General features: G+C 34.9%; 2 protein-coding genes and 1 pseudogene across 10 annotated transcripts in view; 2 read left to right on the top strand and 1 right to left on the bottom strand.

Annotated features, from left to right (window-relative positions):
• IMMP2L (inner mitochondrial membrane peptidase subunit 2) overlaps window positions 1-17,276 on the top strand; it is an 878,275-nt gene that overhangs the window by 423,326 nt on the left and 437,673 nt on the right. The gene's annotated exons all lie outside the window — the stretch shown is intronic.
• LRRN3 (leucine rich repeat neuronal 3) overlaps window positions 219-17,276 on the bottom strand; it is a 33,762-nt gene continuing 16,704 nt past the window's right edge. For 3 of the 6 annotated variants that reach the window (XM_007982608.3, XM_007982607.3, XM_007982609.3), the window contains one exon: window positions 219-3,202. In XM_007982608.3, coding sequence (XP_007980799.2) covers window positions 706-2,844 — 2,139 coding nt within the window. In that variant the 5' untranslated portion in view covers window positions 2,845-3,202 and the 3' untranslated portion in view covers window positions 219-705. Of the gene's footprint in view, window positions 3,203-4,700; window positions 4,789-17,276 lie in introns of all 6 variants that reach the window. The other 3 variants (XM_073009280.1, XM_073009277.1, XM_073009278.1) reach the window with 2 other exon arrangements.
• On the top strand, window positions 15,525-15,609 carry LOC119626355 (small nucleolar RNA U13; annotated as a pseudogene).

Raw genomic sequence — 17,276 nt, 5'->3', positions numbered from 1 at the left:
GCCATTTGATATTGATTAAATGCTTTCTGAAATCCGTATTTGAGACTTTATAAAAATGTAGGCAATCCCATCACCCAAGAAAAGTGCCTTACTCTTAGCATTCCAAATTTCATTATAGAAAAACACCTTTTAAAAACTTTGTCATTTAAATGATATCTGATCAGATGATATTTCCCAGAAATTACTCTTTATTTAGAAACAAAACAAGACAAAAGCAATTGATTTTAATCCAAAATGTATTTTTCCTTATAAAAGAGGTCCACATACTCACTGTGTCTACTCTACAGAATTTGTCCATTTTATTACACCACGTGTCAAGTTTATCTGGTCACTGCAAAAACTCGTGGCTAATATGTGTAATACAACACAGGAGGAGGTATTGCTCAGTTCAACTACTCTTATATACTTAAAAAAAATACAGAAATGTTTTTGTCCACTTTAACTGTAGTCCAGACATAAAAGTTACATGAAAGTTTTAGAAAATGGAGTTATTTTATTTGGTTGCCACAGTACCCCTTGAAGCCAGTTACTTAAAATGCTGACATTATACATATTTCCATTGGTCAGGAGCAGCATTGGTGAAGCTTAAACTTTTCTCTCGAAAGTAATCTTTCTTTATGTTGTTTTTTGTTTGTTTGTTTGTTTTGTTTTGTTTTTAACACAACTGCAGTCTTTAGCTTTTTTTTGTTCGTGTTTGGAGTAGGTTTAGTTGGTGGTTTTTACGACATTTGTTGGTAAACCTATAACAGTTGCTTTTACTTTCAATGATGTACTTTTTTCTTTTCCTGCTTCCCAGAGATTTATCAGAGGAGGATAAAGCTCACCTAATGCAAAAGTTGGTTTCTGTAAGTAATTCCTCACATAGCTATGTCCACCATCACAGTTCATTTCTTGAGAGAGGCAGCTGATAAGAAATATCACACCAATAATCCCCAGAAGGCCTCCAAGACAGGCCATAAGTGTTGTGGTATTACTCTTTTCATACTGTTTTTGATCAGGGTCCAAACCTTTGGTGGTGACGTTTACACATTTTTTTCTGTTTTTCTGATAGATGGTGGGAATATCAATACAAATTTTATACTCAGTTGATGGGTTCAGATGAGTAAGATTATATACCTTGACATCAGATGGTATTCGAGCACTTTGCGCAGCATGAGAATTTTCAGTCTTGACAAAGGCTGTCCATTTAACACTAGATTTGAGAATTTTAGAACTTGCTTTCCAGGACACCAAAACTGAATTGGCCTGAATATCTCTTATTTTAATATTCAAAGAGCCATTGTTATCCTGTGGAAAAGATCCATCCACTTTGATCATAACAGACTTCAAGTCAGCGCCAACTAGGTTAGTTGCTATACAAGTATATAAACCCCCTTCTTTGGGAGTTATGCCATTTATTTCTAGTGTTCCTTCAGAATGGACATAGAAATTTTCTGTCAGGGTATTAGGCAAGAGTTTTTGACCAGAAGGTGTTATCCAGTAGATTTCAGGCTGTGGTTCTGCAGTAGCTCTACAGTGTAAGGAAACATAACTCCCAGCTTCTACATTTAGATTTGAAGGAAAGCTCTCAGGAGCTATAAGAGGGAGACAAATTTCCATCATGTCCCTGAAATGCACTTGCCGAACATTCTGACCTTGGAATTCAGGTGGGTCCACACAAAACAGTGAATCTGGCTCCATAAATCGAATGTTGGTTTTGTTCATATTAATCCAACGGATGACACAGTCACATCTGATGGGGTTACTGTGTATGCTGATTTCCTTGAGGTTTGGCAGAGACTCAATGGTACCATGGTACAGGGCACTGAGGGCATTGCTGTTCAGCATGAGTGATTCCAGCTTGGGGAGTCTGAAAAATGCATTGGGGTGAATGTAAGACAATCTGGGGTTGTTAGTAGCTTCTATTTTTCTTAAATCTGGCAGGTTATCCACAGCAAGACTATCGATGGAAATCAGCTCAGGCATATTGTTTATCCCCAACTCTTTTAAGTGTAGCATATTGCTAAAATCACCCCTTCGTATTCTATTAATAGGATTTTTATTTAGATCCAAAAATTTGAGATTTACAACTTTTTGAAGAGCAACATGGGGTACTTTAATAAGCCTGTTGTCATAAAAGGAGATGCTTTCTAAGTTTTCAAGTCCAACCAAGGCATTATCTGGTATTTCTGTGAGGTTTATACCAGCTATGACCAGGCTGCGAAGATTGATAAGAGGCTTAAAGTTCATGTCTTTGATTCTGATAATTGGATTTTCCCCAATCATCAGAATCTCTAGATTTGGAAGAGCATCAAACCACTTACTGTTGATCATCTGCAATCTATTTGAATTGAGATGAAGTCGAAGAAGATTATGTAGGCCAATAAAGGCTCCAGGTGAAATTGCAGAAAGCAAGTTGTGATTAATATAGAGTTCTTGTAAGTTGCTCAGTTCTGACAGACATTTTTCAGGCAGTTCAGTAAGTTTGTTTTCCTCTAGGTACACAGAAAGGAGCTGAGGCATCTTTTTTACATTAATATTGGTGACCGAAGATAAATTGTTTTGAGATAAATCCAGGCCAGTAAGGTTTACTGGAAAGTCTGTGGAGTATTCAATTTTTGCAATATTGTTAGTCTGCAGGAGCAGAATCTGTGTGTTAGCAGGCAATCTGGCTGGGAAAGTTAAAAGACCTAAATCATTACAGTCCACTGTAGATGCTTCCATATAAATGGATCTGGGTGTAAACCAAGGCCTGATTTCACACGTACATAACTGTGGACAATCCACTTTTTTATCTACAGCTTGTACTAGTGTAGTGATAGCTAGGCCAAGTAGCACATGAATTCGGAGTGGCATGTCCTTCATCTTAGCTTTCTTCTTCAGAAATGTAATGGGCCCTTAAGGATTCCACAGTCAGTGCTAGTAAGTTCAATAGGAGCTGATTGATAAGGAAGATACTTGCATTTGTCAAATGATGAATGCCATAGAACCACAAAGTTTTTCTTCACTGAAATAAGTGCCAGTGCCAAAATTGCATTGTCCAAAAATGTCATGCATATTGGAGAAGAGAAGGTTACTATTTTCTTAATGATATAATATTGATGTACTTTTTGAAGGTGGAGTATGTATAGATGGTCATAGGAGATTGAGTAATTCATTTATTTAGAAGTATAATATTCAAATCCCATGCTTGTTCAGTATTTGCAGGAATAGCGGCATGATGCTAAATGTAATAAAATGAAATATGAAAGAAAAAAGAGAACAATAATTAGTACAAATGAAAAATACCATAATTAATATCCATTAACTAATTATAATTATTTCATGTATAAAATATAATTTTAGAGTTTAAGTACTTCAGTATGTCTTGGTGACTTTATCATTTTCATGACTGTCCTTGATAATTCTTGGCCCAGACATTGGGCAGGCTGAGAAATTAAAAGGCTAAAGATTTATTATTTCAGTGAATATGTTTCCAGAAGTTTTCTGTTATTTCAAATCTTTACTTGTTTATACCTTGTGATTTTATTCATTATATTTTCATTAGCTTTGAAATTTAGTTATAGGGAAAAAAGGAGAACAACTTTTAAGTTTTTAAACTGTTGATGGCTTTTTTTTTTTTTTTTTTTGCTTTTTAGAGAGGCAAAATAAAAAGCCAATAAATAAATAATACTGTTCACTTATAACTAAATGAGTTAGACTGTGATTCAACAGGCTCCCAGGAGACAGGATTTAGAGACAAAAATTATAAAATGTTAAGTAAGCTAGATGTAGTGGTATTAGCTGTTTCCCATTTTCATTCATACTTCTCTCCATAGTCTTCTTTGCATAAAGTAACTTGAGTTTTGCAGTCTTCAGAGAAGATTAAGTTTAACTTGCTGTAGATGTATCTGTATGTTATCATTCTTAACTAAAGTTCAGAAGATTAACATTTGGCTGTTTTATTTTTCCCTGAGAATAACTTACCTTCCATTACTAACAATGAAAAAACAGTATTATTACATCACTGATATGGTTTGGCTGTGTCCCTGCCCAAATCTCATCTTAAATTGTAGATTCGATAATTCCCATGTGTTGTGGGAGGGACCTGGTGGACATAATTAAATCGTGGGGGCAGTTTCCCCCATGCTTGTGATAGTGAAATAAGTATCACGAGATCTGATGTTTTTATAGGGGAAACCCCTTTTGCTTGAGTCTCATTCTTTCTTGTCTGCCTCCATGTAAGATGTGCCTTTTGCCACCTGCCATGATTGTGAGGCCTTCCCAGCCACGTGGAGCTGTGAGTCCATTAAACATCTTTTTCTTTGTATTACTCAGTCTTGGATACATCTCTATTAGTAGCATTAGAATGGACTAATACCATCAGTAACACAAAGACCTAGATATTTTTCTTTTAAATGGATACCAGTGTCTTTGAAATATAATCATTTCCAACACCAAGTTGCAAATTTGATATGTGGGGATCCTTGTTTTTCTCTATGTTTACCTCACCTTCTGCCATTTTCTTGCAGGGAACCTTCTCCCTATTGATAGAGCTATGGTTGCATCACTCTGCCTGGAATAGTTCTTTCTTTGTTTTAAATTACTTTTTACTGTCTTTTCAAACCTCAGTTCAAGAATCTCCCCTCTGGGAAGTCTTTCATACAAGACTTTCATATAACCCCTCCCTCCAGATGTACTTAGCTGCCCCTCCACAGTGGTCCCATGGCTCCAGCACTTGCCTCTGTCAAGCATTTCCGTGATCCTTTCTTTCACCAGTCACTAATCTCCTTGAGAGCATGAGGCCTGCTTGACTTTGCATTCCATCTTCTGGGCATTATCATTATAATATAGTACATGTTCAAGAAATGTTTTGAATGAAACAATAAATTAATTTTATTAATAAAATCATTTATGCATCCTTTTACATATTAAGCAATTCAGTCTGCTTAATTTCTAATTTCAGTAAATCTATCTGTTTTAATGTGTGTAAGTATATACTAACATCATATTTGTGTTACATATATTACTAAAATCCAGAGATTAAAATTCAGGCTAGTACAAAGGAATGTTAGACTTTAAGAGAAAAGTTAATCTATTATATCTGTGCTTTATTATTTAATTTATCTGGTCAACATTTATTGAGCACTTTCTACATGCCAATTATTGAGTTAATAGCTAGAATAAAAAAGATGACTTAGATATGGTTGATTCCTTTAGTAAACTTTCAGTCTGGAGGGGAAACAGAAGTAAACAGATGGTTACAATTCCATATGCATGCTCATTTGGGAGCATATACCCCTCCGAATAAAACGAAAATAGAAAATAGAAATCTATTGCCCCTTTATGTCCAGAATGAAAGAAAAACCTAGGTACAAAGTCCAGTTGCATTTCTGTATGTTTCCATAAATCACTTAGCTGAGAATGAGAAACTATTACTTCTGTCAATTAATTGGTTAGGTCTGCTTTCTCCAGCAGAGCAGAGAGGTACCTATATTCTTCTTTAAGTTAACTAGAGGTTCGGAAATATTAAAGATGAAGCATTCTTTCTGGGGGAGTCTTAATATAATGTCTCTTTTTGTTTTGAAATTATCCCGGTGAGTGTCTTAAAATCAACTCAAATGTCTATCAATGACAGACTTGATTAAGAAAATGTGGCACATATACACCATGGAATACTATGCAGCCATAAAAAAGGATGAGTTCATGTCCTTTGTAGGGACATGGATGCAGTTGGAAACCATCATTCTCAGCAAACTATCGCAAGAACAGAAAACCAAACACCGCATGTTGTCACTCATAGGTGGGAATTAAACAATGAGAACACTTGGACACAGGAAGGGGAATATCACACACCGGGGCCTGTCATGGGGTGGGAAGACGGGTGAGGGATAGCATTAGGAGATATACCTAATGTAAATGATGACTTAATGGGGGCAGCACACCAACATGGCACATGTATACATATGTAACAAACCTGCATGTTGTACACATATACCCTAGAACTTAAAGTATAATAAAAAAAGTTATGTTTGTGTTTAATTAGAAAGTGTTTTCTTATTTCATCATTTACATAGCCATATGCTAGAAACAACTACATTTTGAATTAGATTTATTCTGAAAGCTTTTGAAAGTGAGGGTGTTTATAGTGGTGAGCATATTCAAATGTTGTTTCTCCTGGTCTGTAGGAAGTAATAGTATGGGAAACACAATAGAGAATATAGAAATTTATCCTTTCTTTAGCATAATATTGACTTTTTCTTATGTCTGTGGAAATGAATATGATACTTCACTAATATACTATTTAGTATGGGTTATTTCCAGGATAATAAGTAAGTAATAATTGTATCTTCTTAGTGCTTTATAGTTTTCAAAGCCTTTTCTTATTCATTGTTAATTTAATATTAATGAACTTGTGAGATAGGTTGGTGATGTACTTTAATCTCCGTTTTTTAATGTAAGGTTGGTGGGACCCATCTGCCTGATATCACACAACAAATAAATGGTGGGGTGGGATTAAAACCTAGTTTAGGCCGTTAAAATCAAACAATTGTAATAATTCTCATATCTTACATATCCAATTCCTGTGGACACTTACAGTTCGAGATTTCTTTACTGTGAAAATACCAATTGTTTCTTGGTATAATTATATGTGGAAGCTTTTATGAATAAAGTTACTTTTCCTTAGTAAGGAGATCTTCATTCTTTGTCTGTTTTTCATCATTTATGAAATACTGATTCAACACCTACTTTTTGGCAGGCATTATCGTAGACACTGGAAAGTCAGCAATAAATAAGATAAAATATCTACTCACCAAGTTTTCAGTGATCAAAGGAGTAAATAGCTAAGGACAATGATGCATAGTAGATTTGATTTACAATAAAAACGTGTGCAATGCTCTGTGGATGTACAAAGGAAAGAATGCTTAATTCTGTTCCTCCAAAAGGAGCAGCATGAATATTCTATGGTCTTTTGTGATACTTATACAAAATCAACTGGGGTATAATGAGGACATGTGGATAAGAAGATTTAAAATGCACTGTCTTTTAGATGAGTTTTTATAATGCTAAAGCTTAAGAACAAAGTGTGCCTTCTTCTTTGCACCTCATTATGTGTATTACAAAGACTACAGAGTCTGAGGAAAAGAAACATTTTGATACTTAAGTTGAAAAATTTGTGAAGAAAAAAATTGCCATGGGTACATTAAAACCTAGTTTTTCCTTTTCTTTTATAGCAAATTACTAGCTAAGTTCATTTATATAAAGAACTTGAATTGTATTCTCCCATTATCTGACTTCATATTCCCTTGTAAGACTTGATCTTTCTTCAGTTCTAATTGAAAGTTCCATATCCCAAAGGTATTGTTGAATTACACTAACTGCATCCCTATAAAAGACTGTTCTGTTTTCCTTGGGAAATATTTCTTTTCCAGTTTTTCGAAACGAATTATTTGAATATATATGACAACTTTCAGGAAATGGATAATGGTAACTATTTAGAATAGTTTAATGGATGATATCCTTAAAAACTGATGTTAATGAGAAATTGATTTAAGGAAAGAAAATTTGTTTTGCATTAAGAAACGTGGGCCAGGTTTACTGGATGATTTTGTAACTGGGGACCTGATACCTCACTTTCTGGTACCTCAGATTATTGATCTCTGTAATTTAGAAATTTGGCTACATGAGCTCTAAGATTCTTTCACATTCCAAATTTATGTTGTACAATTCTGTGAACATCAAAGATTTCTTTCCAAAGGTGTCTAACAATTGAATGTGTATAAACTCACTTATCTGAATTTAACCTTTGTGTTTTTTTAATTTATTACAAGTTTATATTCAATACTCTAGTCTCATGCCATTAACAAATTAGAATCAGTGAATTTTAGTCATTATGGGGCTTTTAATAAAGACTATCAAATTAGTTACCTGCCATTATTTCTATTTTATCTTTTTATCTACACAGTAGTAAACAAACGAGAGAGTTACTTTAGTCATTAAATTAAGGCAAACTGGAAGTAAATTGCCTCGATTAGAGCACTTGATCTGAATTCAGATGTGAATTCAAATTCCTTCATTTTGCCTCTATCAGTCTTAACCACTAAGTTCTACTTTCTGTCAAATGTTTATTTTTAAAATAGCACTACACATCTTGATATCTTTTCAGAAAGGTGTTTCCTCCAACTGTATGGGTGTACTGCCTTTTGTGTTATTGTTGTCGGGTGTTTCTCTTCCTTTGATAATAAAGTTTTACTCAGACAAAATTATAAGGCAGTTGAATATTGTGGAAGGAATAAAATAAAAACTGTTTTCTAAGCCTAGTTTTGCTATGTGAGAGTAATCACATTGCTCTCTGAATCTTAGTTTCTCACAAAATGTGCACTAAATTTTCACTGTTGTTTTCAAGTTGATGTTAATGTCCTGTGAAACTGTAGAGATTTTGCATGGGGTTGCCATTATAAAGAAATTCATTTATTAGAGAAAAATTATTTTTGTTATTGTTCAAAATTTATGTAGTAAAATGTATGTCATGTCCACCCATATACTTAATGGATGCTATCTTTTAGAGTGTTTTTAGGGTGGATTCTGATATTTTCAGATTCTCAAATCTGATATTTTGAGATTTTCAAACTGGCAAAGATCCTTATTATTATTATGATTATTATTATTACAGAAATAGCTATAGATTTTTTTTAACAGAGGGGCAATTTGGTATTATTTTATGTCCTTGTCATGTTTAAGAACTTTTATTTTTACCCAGCAAGCATTAATGCAGATCATAAACAAATCATGTGCTGTTTCCATTCCTCATGTATAGGGCTCAGATGGTCCTTTAGATGACAGTAAAGGCCTTGTAATAAAGTTCTCTCAGAGAAACCAATAGTAACTTAAATAGCACAGTTTTATCTCCTGAGTCTCAAAATATGCTTTGGGCAGATTTGAGAGAATCTTGGATGTTTTATCTTTTTTCTTCTCTTGTTTTTAGAATTTGAGGCTTGTGCTACATGGGGATAGTTTTCTTTAAACAATAATTCCGGCCAGGTGCAGTGGCTCGTGCCTGTAATCCCAGCACTTTGGGAGGCTGAGGTGGGTGGATCACCTAAGGCCAGGAGTTTGAGACCAGCCTGGCCAACAGAGTGAAACCCAGTCTCTAGTAAAAATACAAAAATTAGCCAGGTGTGGTGGTGCACATCTCTAGTCCCAGATACTCGGGAGGCTGAGGCATGAGAATTGCTTGAACCTGGAAGGCGGCGGCTGCAGTGAGCCCAGATCGCGCCAGCTACACTCTAGCCTGAGTGACAGAGTGTGAGTCTGTCTAAAATACATACATACATACATATATATATATAAAATAATTACAAATGTGTCACCCTAATACATCAAATTTATGGAATCTAGTTATAGTACAGCTATAATTTAGAAAGGGTAGTTTACAGTATAGAAATCTCTCTTTATAATTTTCTTTTACAGAGCGGGGAATGAAATCTTAATCACAGGAGTATTTCACATTTGGGTAGTCATTTCTGTGTACTCATAAATTACCAGCTTGTCATGATACTGTCATTTTTTATTATGAAAATTCTGATTTGTTATTTTTAATTATTGATTTTGCTCAACTGAGTACTTCATTAATAGCATTATTTGTGAAGTTAACTTTTGTACATGATTAGTAAAACAAATGATAATTTTAAGCTGTAACTTGTCTCTTGATGCTTATAATTTTTCTTATAAGCATCACTCCGTATATTGGGGAATTCTGATTTACAATATGGCATAACAGTACATTATTCAATATTGTTTGAGAGCTAATGGATTTTGATTGCCTGATTTGCTTTTTTAACTTTTCTTCTACGATTACCTTGTTATTTAGCATTTATGCAGTCCCAAGTGTAGGTCTCTCTGGGAAAAGCACTCATTTATTCACTATCCTTAATAATCACTCATCTTAGATTGAAGTATAATCATCTTGTTTTCCAAGTTGGGAAATAGTGATGGAAAATTTGCTTCAAGTTATAATTAAACTAGAGATCTCTATTTGGGTGATGCCTCTCTGTTAAGTTACCGCACTTTAACAGTAGGGTATTGTATAAGTATGCAGACCTGGGAGTTAGTAGGAGACCTTGTGACCTTTAGTGACTTCGTTTCTAAAATAAAAATTATCTTCAAATTCTATTATTGTATAATTTTTGTAGTAACCTTAAATATTCTCAAAACGGTTGCAATATATTTATTTTCTTTTTTGGTTGGGGTTGGGGGAGTTGAGATGGAGTCTCGCCCTGTTGCCCAGGCTGGAGTGCAATGGCACAATCTCGGCTCGCTCACTGCACCCTCCACCTCCCGGGTTCAAATGATTCTCCTGCCTCAGCCTCCCGAGTAGCTGGGATTACAGGCACCTGCCACCACGCCCAGCGAAGTTTTGTATTTTTAGTAGAGATGGGGTTTTACAATGTTGGCCAGGCTGGTCTCCATCTCCTGACCTCATGATCTGCCCTCCTTGAGCTCCCAAAGTGCTGGGATTACAGATGTGAGCCACTGCACCCAGCCAATATATTTCTTTGTGCAAACTTAATACAGTGTACTTGGATGGATACTGATAGGATTTACTCAGATATTTTATGATATTTTTAGGTTTTCATGTTTATTCACATTTTATGTGTCTCAAACTAGGGCATAGAGATAGACAACGTGCTAATTTCACTCGCATCAGAAATAGTCTATAAAAAGATTCTTAGGACCTGTACAAATTCATGAAAATTTTGAAGAATTTGAAAAATTTGTATGTCGGGAGTAATTTATTTATGCTTGTAAGAGAAATCATTGTTTTCCTGGCAAAAATGTGTGTGTATGTATGTGTGTGTGTAGATTTGTGTGTATGTGTTCGCTGAGAGACTTCAGTTCTGTTCAGAAAATTTTGAATGTGATTGACTAAATTTATGCATTAAATTTTCCCATTTTGTCCAATCTTTATTTCTATCAATAGATGTTTTGAGGCATTTAATTAGACTTTAATTTGTATTTTACAATTTCACATAAATTGAGAGGAAAAGTCTGCCCAATTGAGAGGAAAAGTCTGCCCAAATATGCTTTCCTTATTCTCTTGACAGTTTTGGTCTCTAAAAGCTCATTCTTGTCATTTAGTTACAGTTTATTTGAGAAGCTAGTGCAGAGTATGACTGGTAAATGATGTCATCCTTTTATCTTCAAAGGAATTTCCAAAGATGTGGAGATTTCCCTGCTTGAATGACAGGAGAAAGACTTATATTGTGCCTCACAGTACAGTGGTTTGGGAAATGTGTATCTCATGTAGACCCACTTCCAATTATCCTGCATTTCAGATGAAAACATTTGGGATAATTATCCAGATAATTTAAACAATTTTTAAGTCATGTTTTTAATTGGAAGGTAGCCAACTATCCTGTCTTTGAAGTCTCCATTCTTTATGTCACATGAAGACGGTCCATCTCCCTGGTACAGTTAAAATAAAAGAAAGAAATGAAGTGATTGCAGCTTGAGTTGGTTTTATGAACAGACACGAGTATGCTGCCTTATGCTCTCTGATCTTGCAAGCACTACTCTCTAGGGCCTTTTACATGGGAGGACATGATAGGCATGTATACCAAAAACAAACAAACAAAAAGGACTATTCTATATTGATTGCCACAAGTAAATGCTTTTATCAATCTCAGGAGGGATGGTTTCTGAAGCATAGATATGTTGTAAAAGGATGGCAGCAAAAAGGTTTTCATCTCATTTGTATTCCTTGATTAAGTTTGACAGAATAGAAAGTCATTGGGTTGTAAAGAAGATAAGGAAACCTGTGGACAAGAGTCCAATGACATAGTATAGATAGAGAATGAAGAACATTTTAGTTACAATATTATTACAGAAATCTTAAAATTATATTTTGGAGAGGAACATTCCTCTGAAGGAACTCAGAGTAGAATCTTTCTGGGTAGTTCACTTTCTATTCTGCATATAATAAAGTATTGGTTCTTATTGCTATTAAATAAAACAACACTAATATCAGTGTTTTACGTTTTTACTAAGAATTGGGAAGATAAAACATGTGTCAGAAGAAAGGAAATAAAATGAGCTCCTTCAGTTTGAAAGAATTTTTTCAAATGCAGTAAACAAGACTAAATTATAGCACCACATTTTCGGGTGTGCTGGTGTCAGCTGATGCCTGCCCTGAGTTCAGAGATTGATGGTGCTTTTCTGTTACTATATCTAAGGGAGATGATAATAGCAATGTGGTCTGTATTTTTAGTTCCTTATTATAAGCATGGTATTGTCTATTTTCTTTTTAAAACTGTGTCAGATTTCCCTCATGCTCTGTGGTTTGTTTCCTGCTTAACTTCTTGACAATCTGCTTAAAACAACATTGGTATATTTGTGTCCAGAGGATACAAAAATGTTTTAAAAATAGAACAGCAAACATTCCACTGTAAGCTTTGAAAAAACTTCCTGAATTATGGTTTTGAGTTTCAACCAAGACGTGGAGGCTATATTTATGGCTGTGTACATGTTTGTGCATCTTTTTGTGAGTGGAAATTCATTACTGTATAGGACATGAGCTCTTTCCCTGACACTTGTGTTGAACGGTTCTGAAGTACAAAGTAACAGACAGAATTAAAGTTCTTGATGCATGCTAGGTCAGTGAAGCTTTGTTATTTATTTCCTGTGTGGAAATAAAAGGCACTATATGCAGGTTAAAGTTTTGCATTTCCAGGGCCAGGAGTGGTGGCTCACGCCTGTAATCTCAGCACTTTGGGAGGCCAAGTCAGGCGGATTACCTGAGGTCAGGAGTTTGAGACCAGCCAACATGGCGAAACCCAGTCTCTGCTAAAAATACCCCATCTCTACTAAAAATACAAAAATTAGCTGAGCGTGGTGGCGTGCACCTGTAAACCCAGCTACTCGGGAGGCTGAGACAGGAGAATCACTGGAACCCAGGAGGCAGAGTTTGCAGTGAGCCAAGATTGCACCATTGCACTCCAGCCTGGGCAACAGAGCAAGACTCCATCTCAAAAATAAATAAATAAATAAATAAATAAATAAATAAATAAATAAAGTTTTGCATTTCCTTTTTCCTGTCACCTAACTTTAAGACATGTATTTTTTATTTTTCAGAGAAAAGGTCTCCTTTTGTCACCCAGGATGTAGTGCAGTCACTTAACTTTATAGAAGCCTCACAATAGCTCTCTACTTGAAGTTAATCACGTAGGACTACTTTATGTAGATGACCTTGCAAAATTTTATTGCCTACAACCCCCTGGAATTCATTTAAAATTACTATTGACGCAGGGGAACATGAATTGAATCACATTATTTCTGTTCATAATGGGCTTTATGGTAAATTCTTCTTTAATGTGTTTACAATATTTGACTACTGTAGCATTTAAGAACTAGTCTATACCAGGTTATGAACATTTGGGAAATATGAGATCCCCCAAAAAAGTGACATGATAAAAGAAATACATTTTGCCTTATGTGTTGAATAGAGAGGGCTAAAGTTAAGGGGGGAAGTAAAAATACTAACGGGCTATTTTTTTTTTTAATGGAAAGCAGTACAATTTGTGATGCATACCAAATTTTAATTTTGTGTTAATGGACAATATAGGTCCTTGGTAACATTACCTTTCCTTTTTTTTTTTTTTTTTTTTTTTTTTTAACAACTGCTACCCATGAAGAGCATAGGCAGTATGCCCATTTAAGTGTCTTTTTGCAAGATTATACATGACTAGAGCCCCAAAGGGAGTTCTAAATCTTAATGGAGAAAAAGAGTTCTTTAAAAACAAGGTTGTAAATTTGCATTCATTTCCCTCTTAGAAGCCTGGTGTTCATCTCATATATGGATTAGGTGAAAGCTAAGTGACAAATCACCTGTTTGGGAAAATTTCTTAGTAGATAAACTCCCTCCAGATAATTTAGGATTATGTTTCAGACTATCAGTTTAGGCTCAGAAAAGCGAATGGTTTTATATTATGTTATAGCAGCTTCACAGGGTAGGATTTAATACATTTTTATGGATAAAATGAATAGTGTTTGATTATTGGATCTGAGTTAGGAGAAGAAATTTTCCCTTCACAGTCACATGGTTTAAGATCTGGAATCCCTTAAATTTGATCTGGGACATTCACCTAACTTTACTGTTCCAATATGCCAAGACAAAATTATTTTGTGAAGGAAAGTTATTTAATTTACAAGTTAATGTCTGTTGCAGAAATATTTCACATTGCTCAATCAAGAATTACTCAACATTAATTTCATATATGTAGAAACATTTTTTGAACTTTATTTGTATTCTATACTTATGTTTTGATATTTATACTTACATTTTTATATATTTTCCTTAAGATAGTTATGTAGTAAAGTTTATACTAAACCATTTTGGGCTTGGAGCTGAACATCCAAACCAAGAAAGGAATAAAACTTTTTCGTGATTTCTGTTAATTATAATTCATGACACTGGTTAGTAAGATATCATCTATATTTGTGATCATTCCTGGTATTGTTTATGTTTTCTTGGGAGATAATATATTATTTCAGTGAATAAAAGCTATTCTAAATATATGAGAAAAATAATTAAACTGTCACAATAATGGATATGGACTTGAAAAATACTACTTTTGAGGTTTTCTTTAATCACTGATTCCTTTCAATTGTATGGAGAAACAGAGATTTGAAAAAGAATATCATTTTCCCTAATGATGTCTTTATGTCTAATATCCATGAACAGATAGGATCTTTGATGCTTTACTTATCTTTGATATTTTAGTATAGTTCAGATCCTAAATACTTTTATGAGTCTCGGTCTGTCGCCTAGGCTGGAGTGCAGTGGCATGTTCTCAGCTCACTGCAACCTCCGCCTCCCGGGTTCAAGCGATTCTCCTGCCTCAGCCTCCTGAGTAGCTTGGACTACAGAACCATCATGCTCCGCTAATTTTTGTAATTTTAATAGACACAGAGTTTCACCATATTGGTCAGGCCAGTTTTGAACTCCTGACCTTGTGATTCGCCCACCTCGGCCTCCCAAAGTGCTAGAATTACAGGCATGAGCCACTGTGCCCGGCCCCTGAAGACTTTTTAAGGGCCCTTTCCATTAACTTCAGTTTTCCATCATATAACAATAGCAACAAACAATAAAAACAGCAATAGTAGTCATAGTCATAATGTTCTATAATGTACAAATTCAGTTCAATTTTCACATATGACCTTACTTGATTCCCTAACAATCCTGTCAGCATGTTCAGTTATACCCACTTTACAGGTGATGACTCAGAGAGATTTCATGAGGTGGTCAAAGTTGGAGGGCCATATCAGTGATGGCTCCTGAACTCTGTCCCAGGTTCCCGACTCCATTTTCAGGCCTCTTCCTATGAGCTCTGTGTAATAAAGCTTTGTGTTATAGAGATATATGTACTTGATTGCCCCCTTACTAGTTGTTAATGAAACACCTTCATGTCTAGACCTATGTCTAACTCACTGCGTAAGCCTATACAATGCTGACTTGTCTTCTTTGCACAGTGAAATTAAATGATACTTTCTTTTAAAACTTAATTAAGATGCTTTTGTAGTTCATAAGCATGATGATTGAGTTTTCTTGCTCTTGTATGAGATGTGCCTCCCTCAAACCTTGGAAAACTGACTTGAAAAAAAAAAAACTTAATTATGGAAGAAAAGTTAATAGTTAATCATGTAGCTGGCAATGAACATGTTAAATTGTACTGAAAATGTTTTACACATTTTAGATGTTTGTTCTTTAATTTGGTCTTTAATTCTTCTTGGTAATACCTTATTTATGAACCACCTTACTTAAAATACCCCCTAAAGTCACTCTCACCATGTTGTTTTCTTTATAGATCATTTAAGACTGCTAGAAATTATTTGCTTTTTCTTTTTTGCTTACTTCCCATCACCTCCACTAGAATGTTAGCTTTATTAAAGTTGTTTCCTGTTTTGTTCAGAGCTATATATCTCCAGTGCCTAGCTAGAATATTGCCTGGCATTGTAGTTCAATAAATATCTACTGAATGAATGAATATCGGTTGCTTTTAATTATAAATTTCCATCTTCTTATACATTTATTTTTATTTTATTTTTTATTTTATTTATTTTTTTTTTTTTTGAGACGGAGTCTCGCTCTGTCACCCAGGCTGGAGTGCAGTGGCGCGATCCCGGCTCACTGCAAGCTCCGCCTCCCGGGTTCACGCCATTCTCCTGCCTCAGCCTCCCAAGTATCTGGGACTACAGGCGCCCGCCACCTCGCCCGGCTAGTTTTTTGTATTTTTTAGTAGAGACGGGGTTTCACCGTGTTAGCCAGGATGGTCTCGATCTCCTGACCTCGTGATCCACCCGTCTCGGCCTCCCAAAGTGCTGGGATTACAGGCTTGAGCCACCGCGCCCGGCTTCTTATACATTTAAACAAATTTGCTGTACAAGGTACTCATTTGTGACCCTTATTTTGCTGGTGAATGCTGAATTGACTCATGTGGTTTGTATGCATGAACTATTTAGTGATGATATTAGCTTGGCAAACAAAAATAAATATGTGTGCATTTTTTAAATTCAGGAGATTACAAAAGTGTAACAAAACCCACTTGAAAATACTAGTATGTTTAGAAGGGTATAATTAAATCTGTGATTGTTTAAAAAGAGTCATAAAAGTTCTTCTAATCCAATGTCTACTCTCATTATATCTTGAATAAATCTGTTGTGAGGAAACTAATAGAGATACATATGTTTTGTTTGTATATCTTTTTGTACTTGAGATATGGTTTTCAATTGATTTTTATAGATTATATCTCTAGTAATAGCACAGTGTAGTGGGGTATAAGATATACAGATTAGTTTCTTAAAATTTGTGACATTTGTATTTGGAGAATATAGAAAATCATGTAATTTAGGTTATAATATATTCTTAATGACTGGAAGTGCCACAGACTTCCAGAATTAATGTTAAAAGCTGTATCAACAACAAAAAGAGCAATAATAAACATTAATATAATTGAGTGTTAAGTACTGAGAAAAGTCCTCGAGAAAATTGGTTTGGTGTGGCTGCAGGCCAGACTATACTTGTTGCCAACTGATAGTGATCAAATGGAATACATCAACAATCTGTGAGGTTTGTGTCTCCAAACCTAGACTGGGGTTAAGAATCTGCACTAGAAAGTGACACTTACAGAAGACAGTGTACTGTCTTCTGTAAATAAAAATAAAAAACAGTATTGTAAAGAAAGCCATATATACTTTGTTAAGGAAAAGTTGATGCAAATCAAGACAATATCTGCTGCAAATTGAGACTGGGAAATATTTTT

The sequence above is a fragment of the Chlorocebus sabaeus genome, chromosome 21 (assembly GCF_047675955.1).
Source record: "Chlorocebus sabaeus isolate Y175 chromosome 21, mChlSab1.0.hap1, whole genome shotgun sequence".
Classification (NCBI taxonomy): Eukaryota; Metazoa; Chordata; class Mammalia; order Primates; family Cercopithecidae; genus Chlorocebus; species Chlorocebus sabaeus.
The sequence above is the reverse complement of the archived record's forward strand: the minus strand, read 5'-3'. Positions and strand labels throughout refer to the sequence as shown.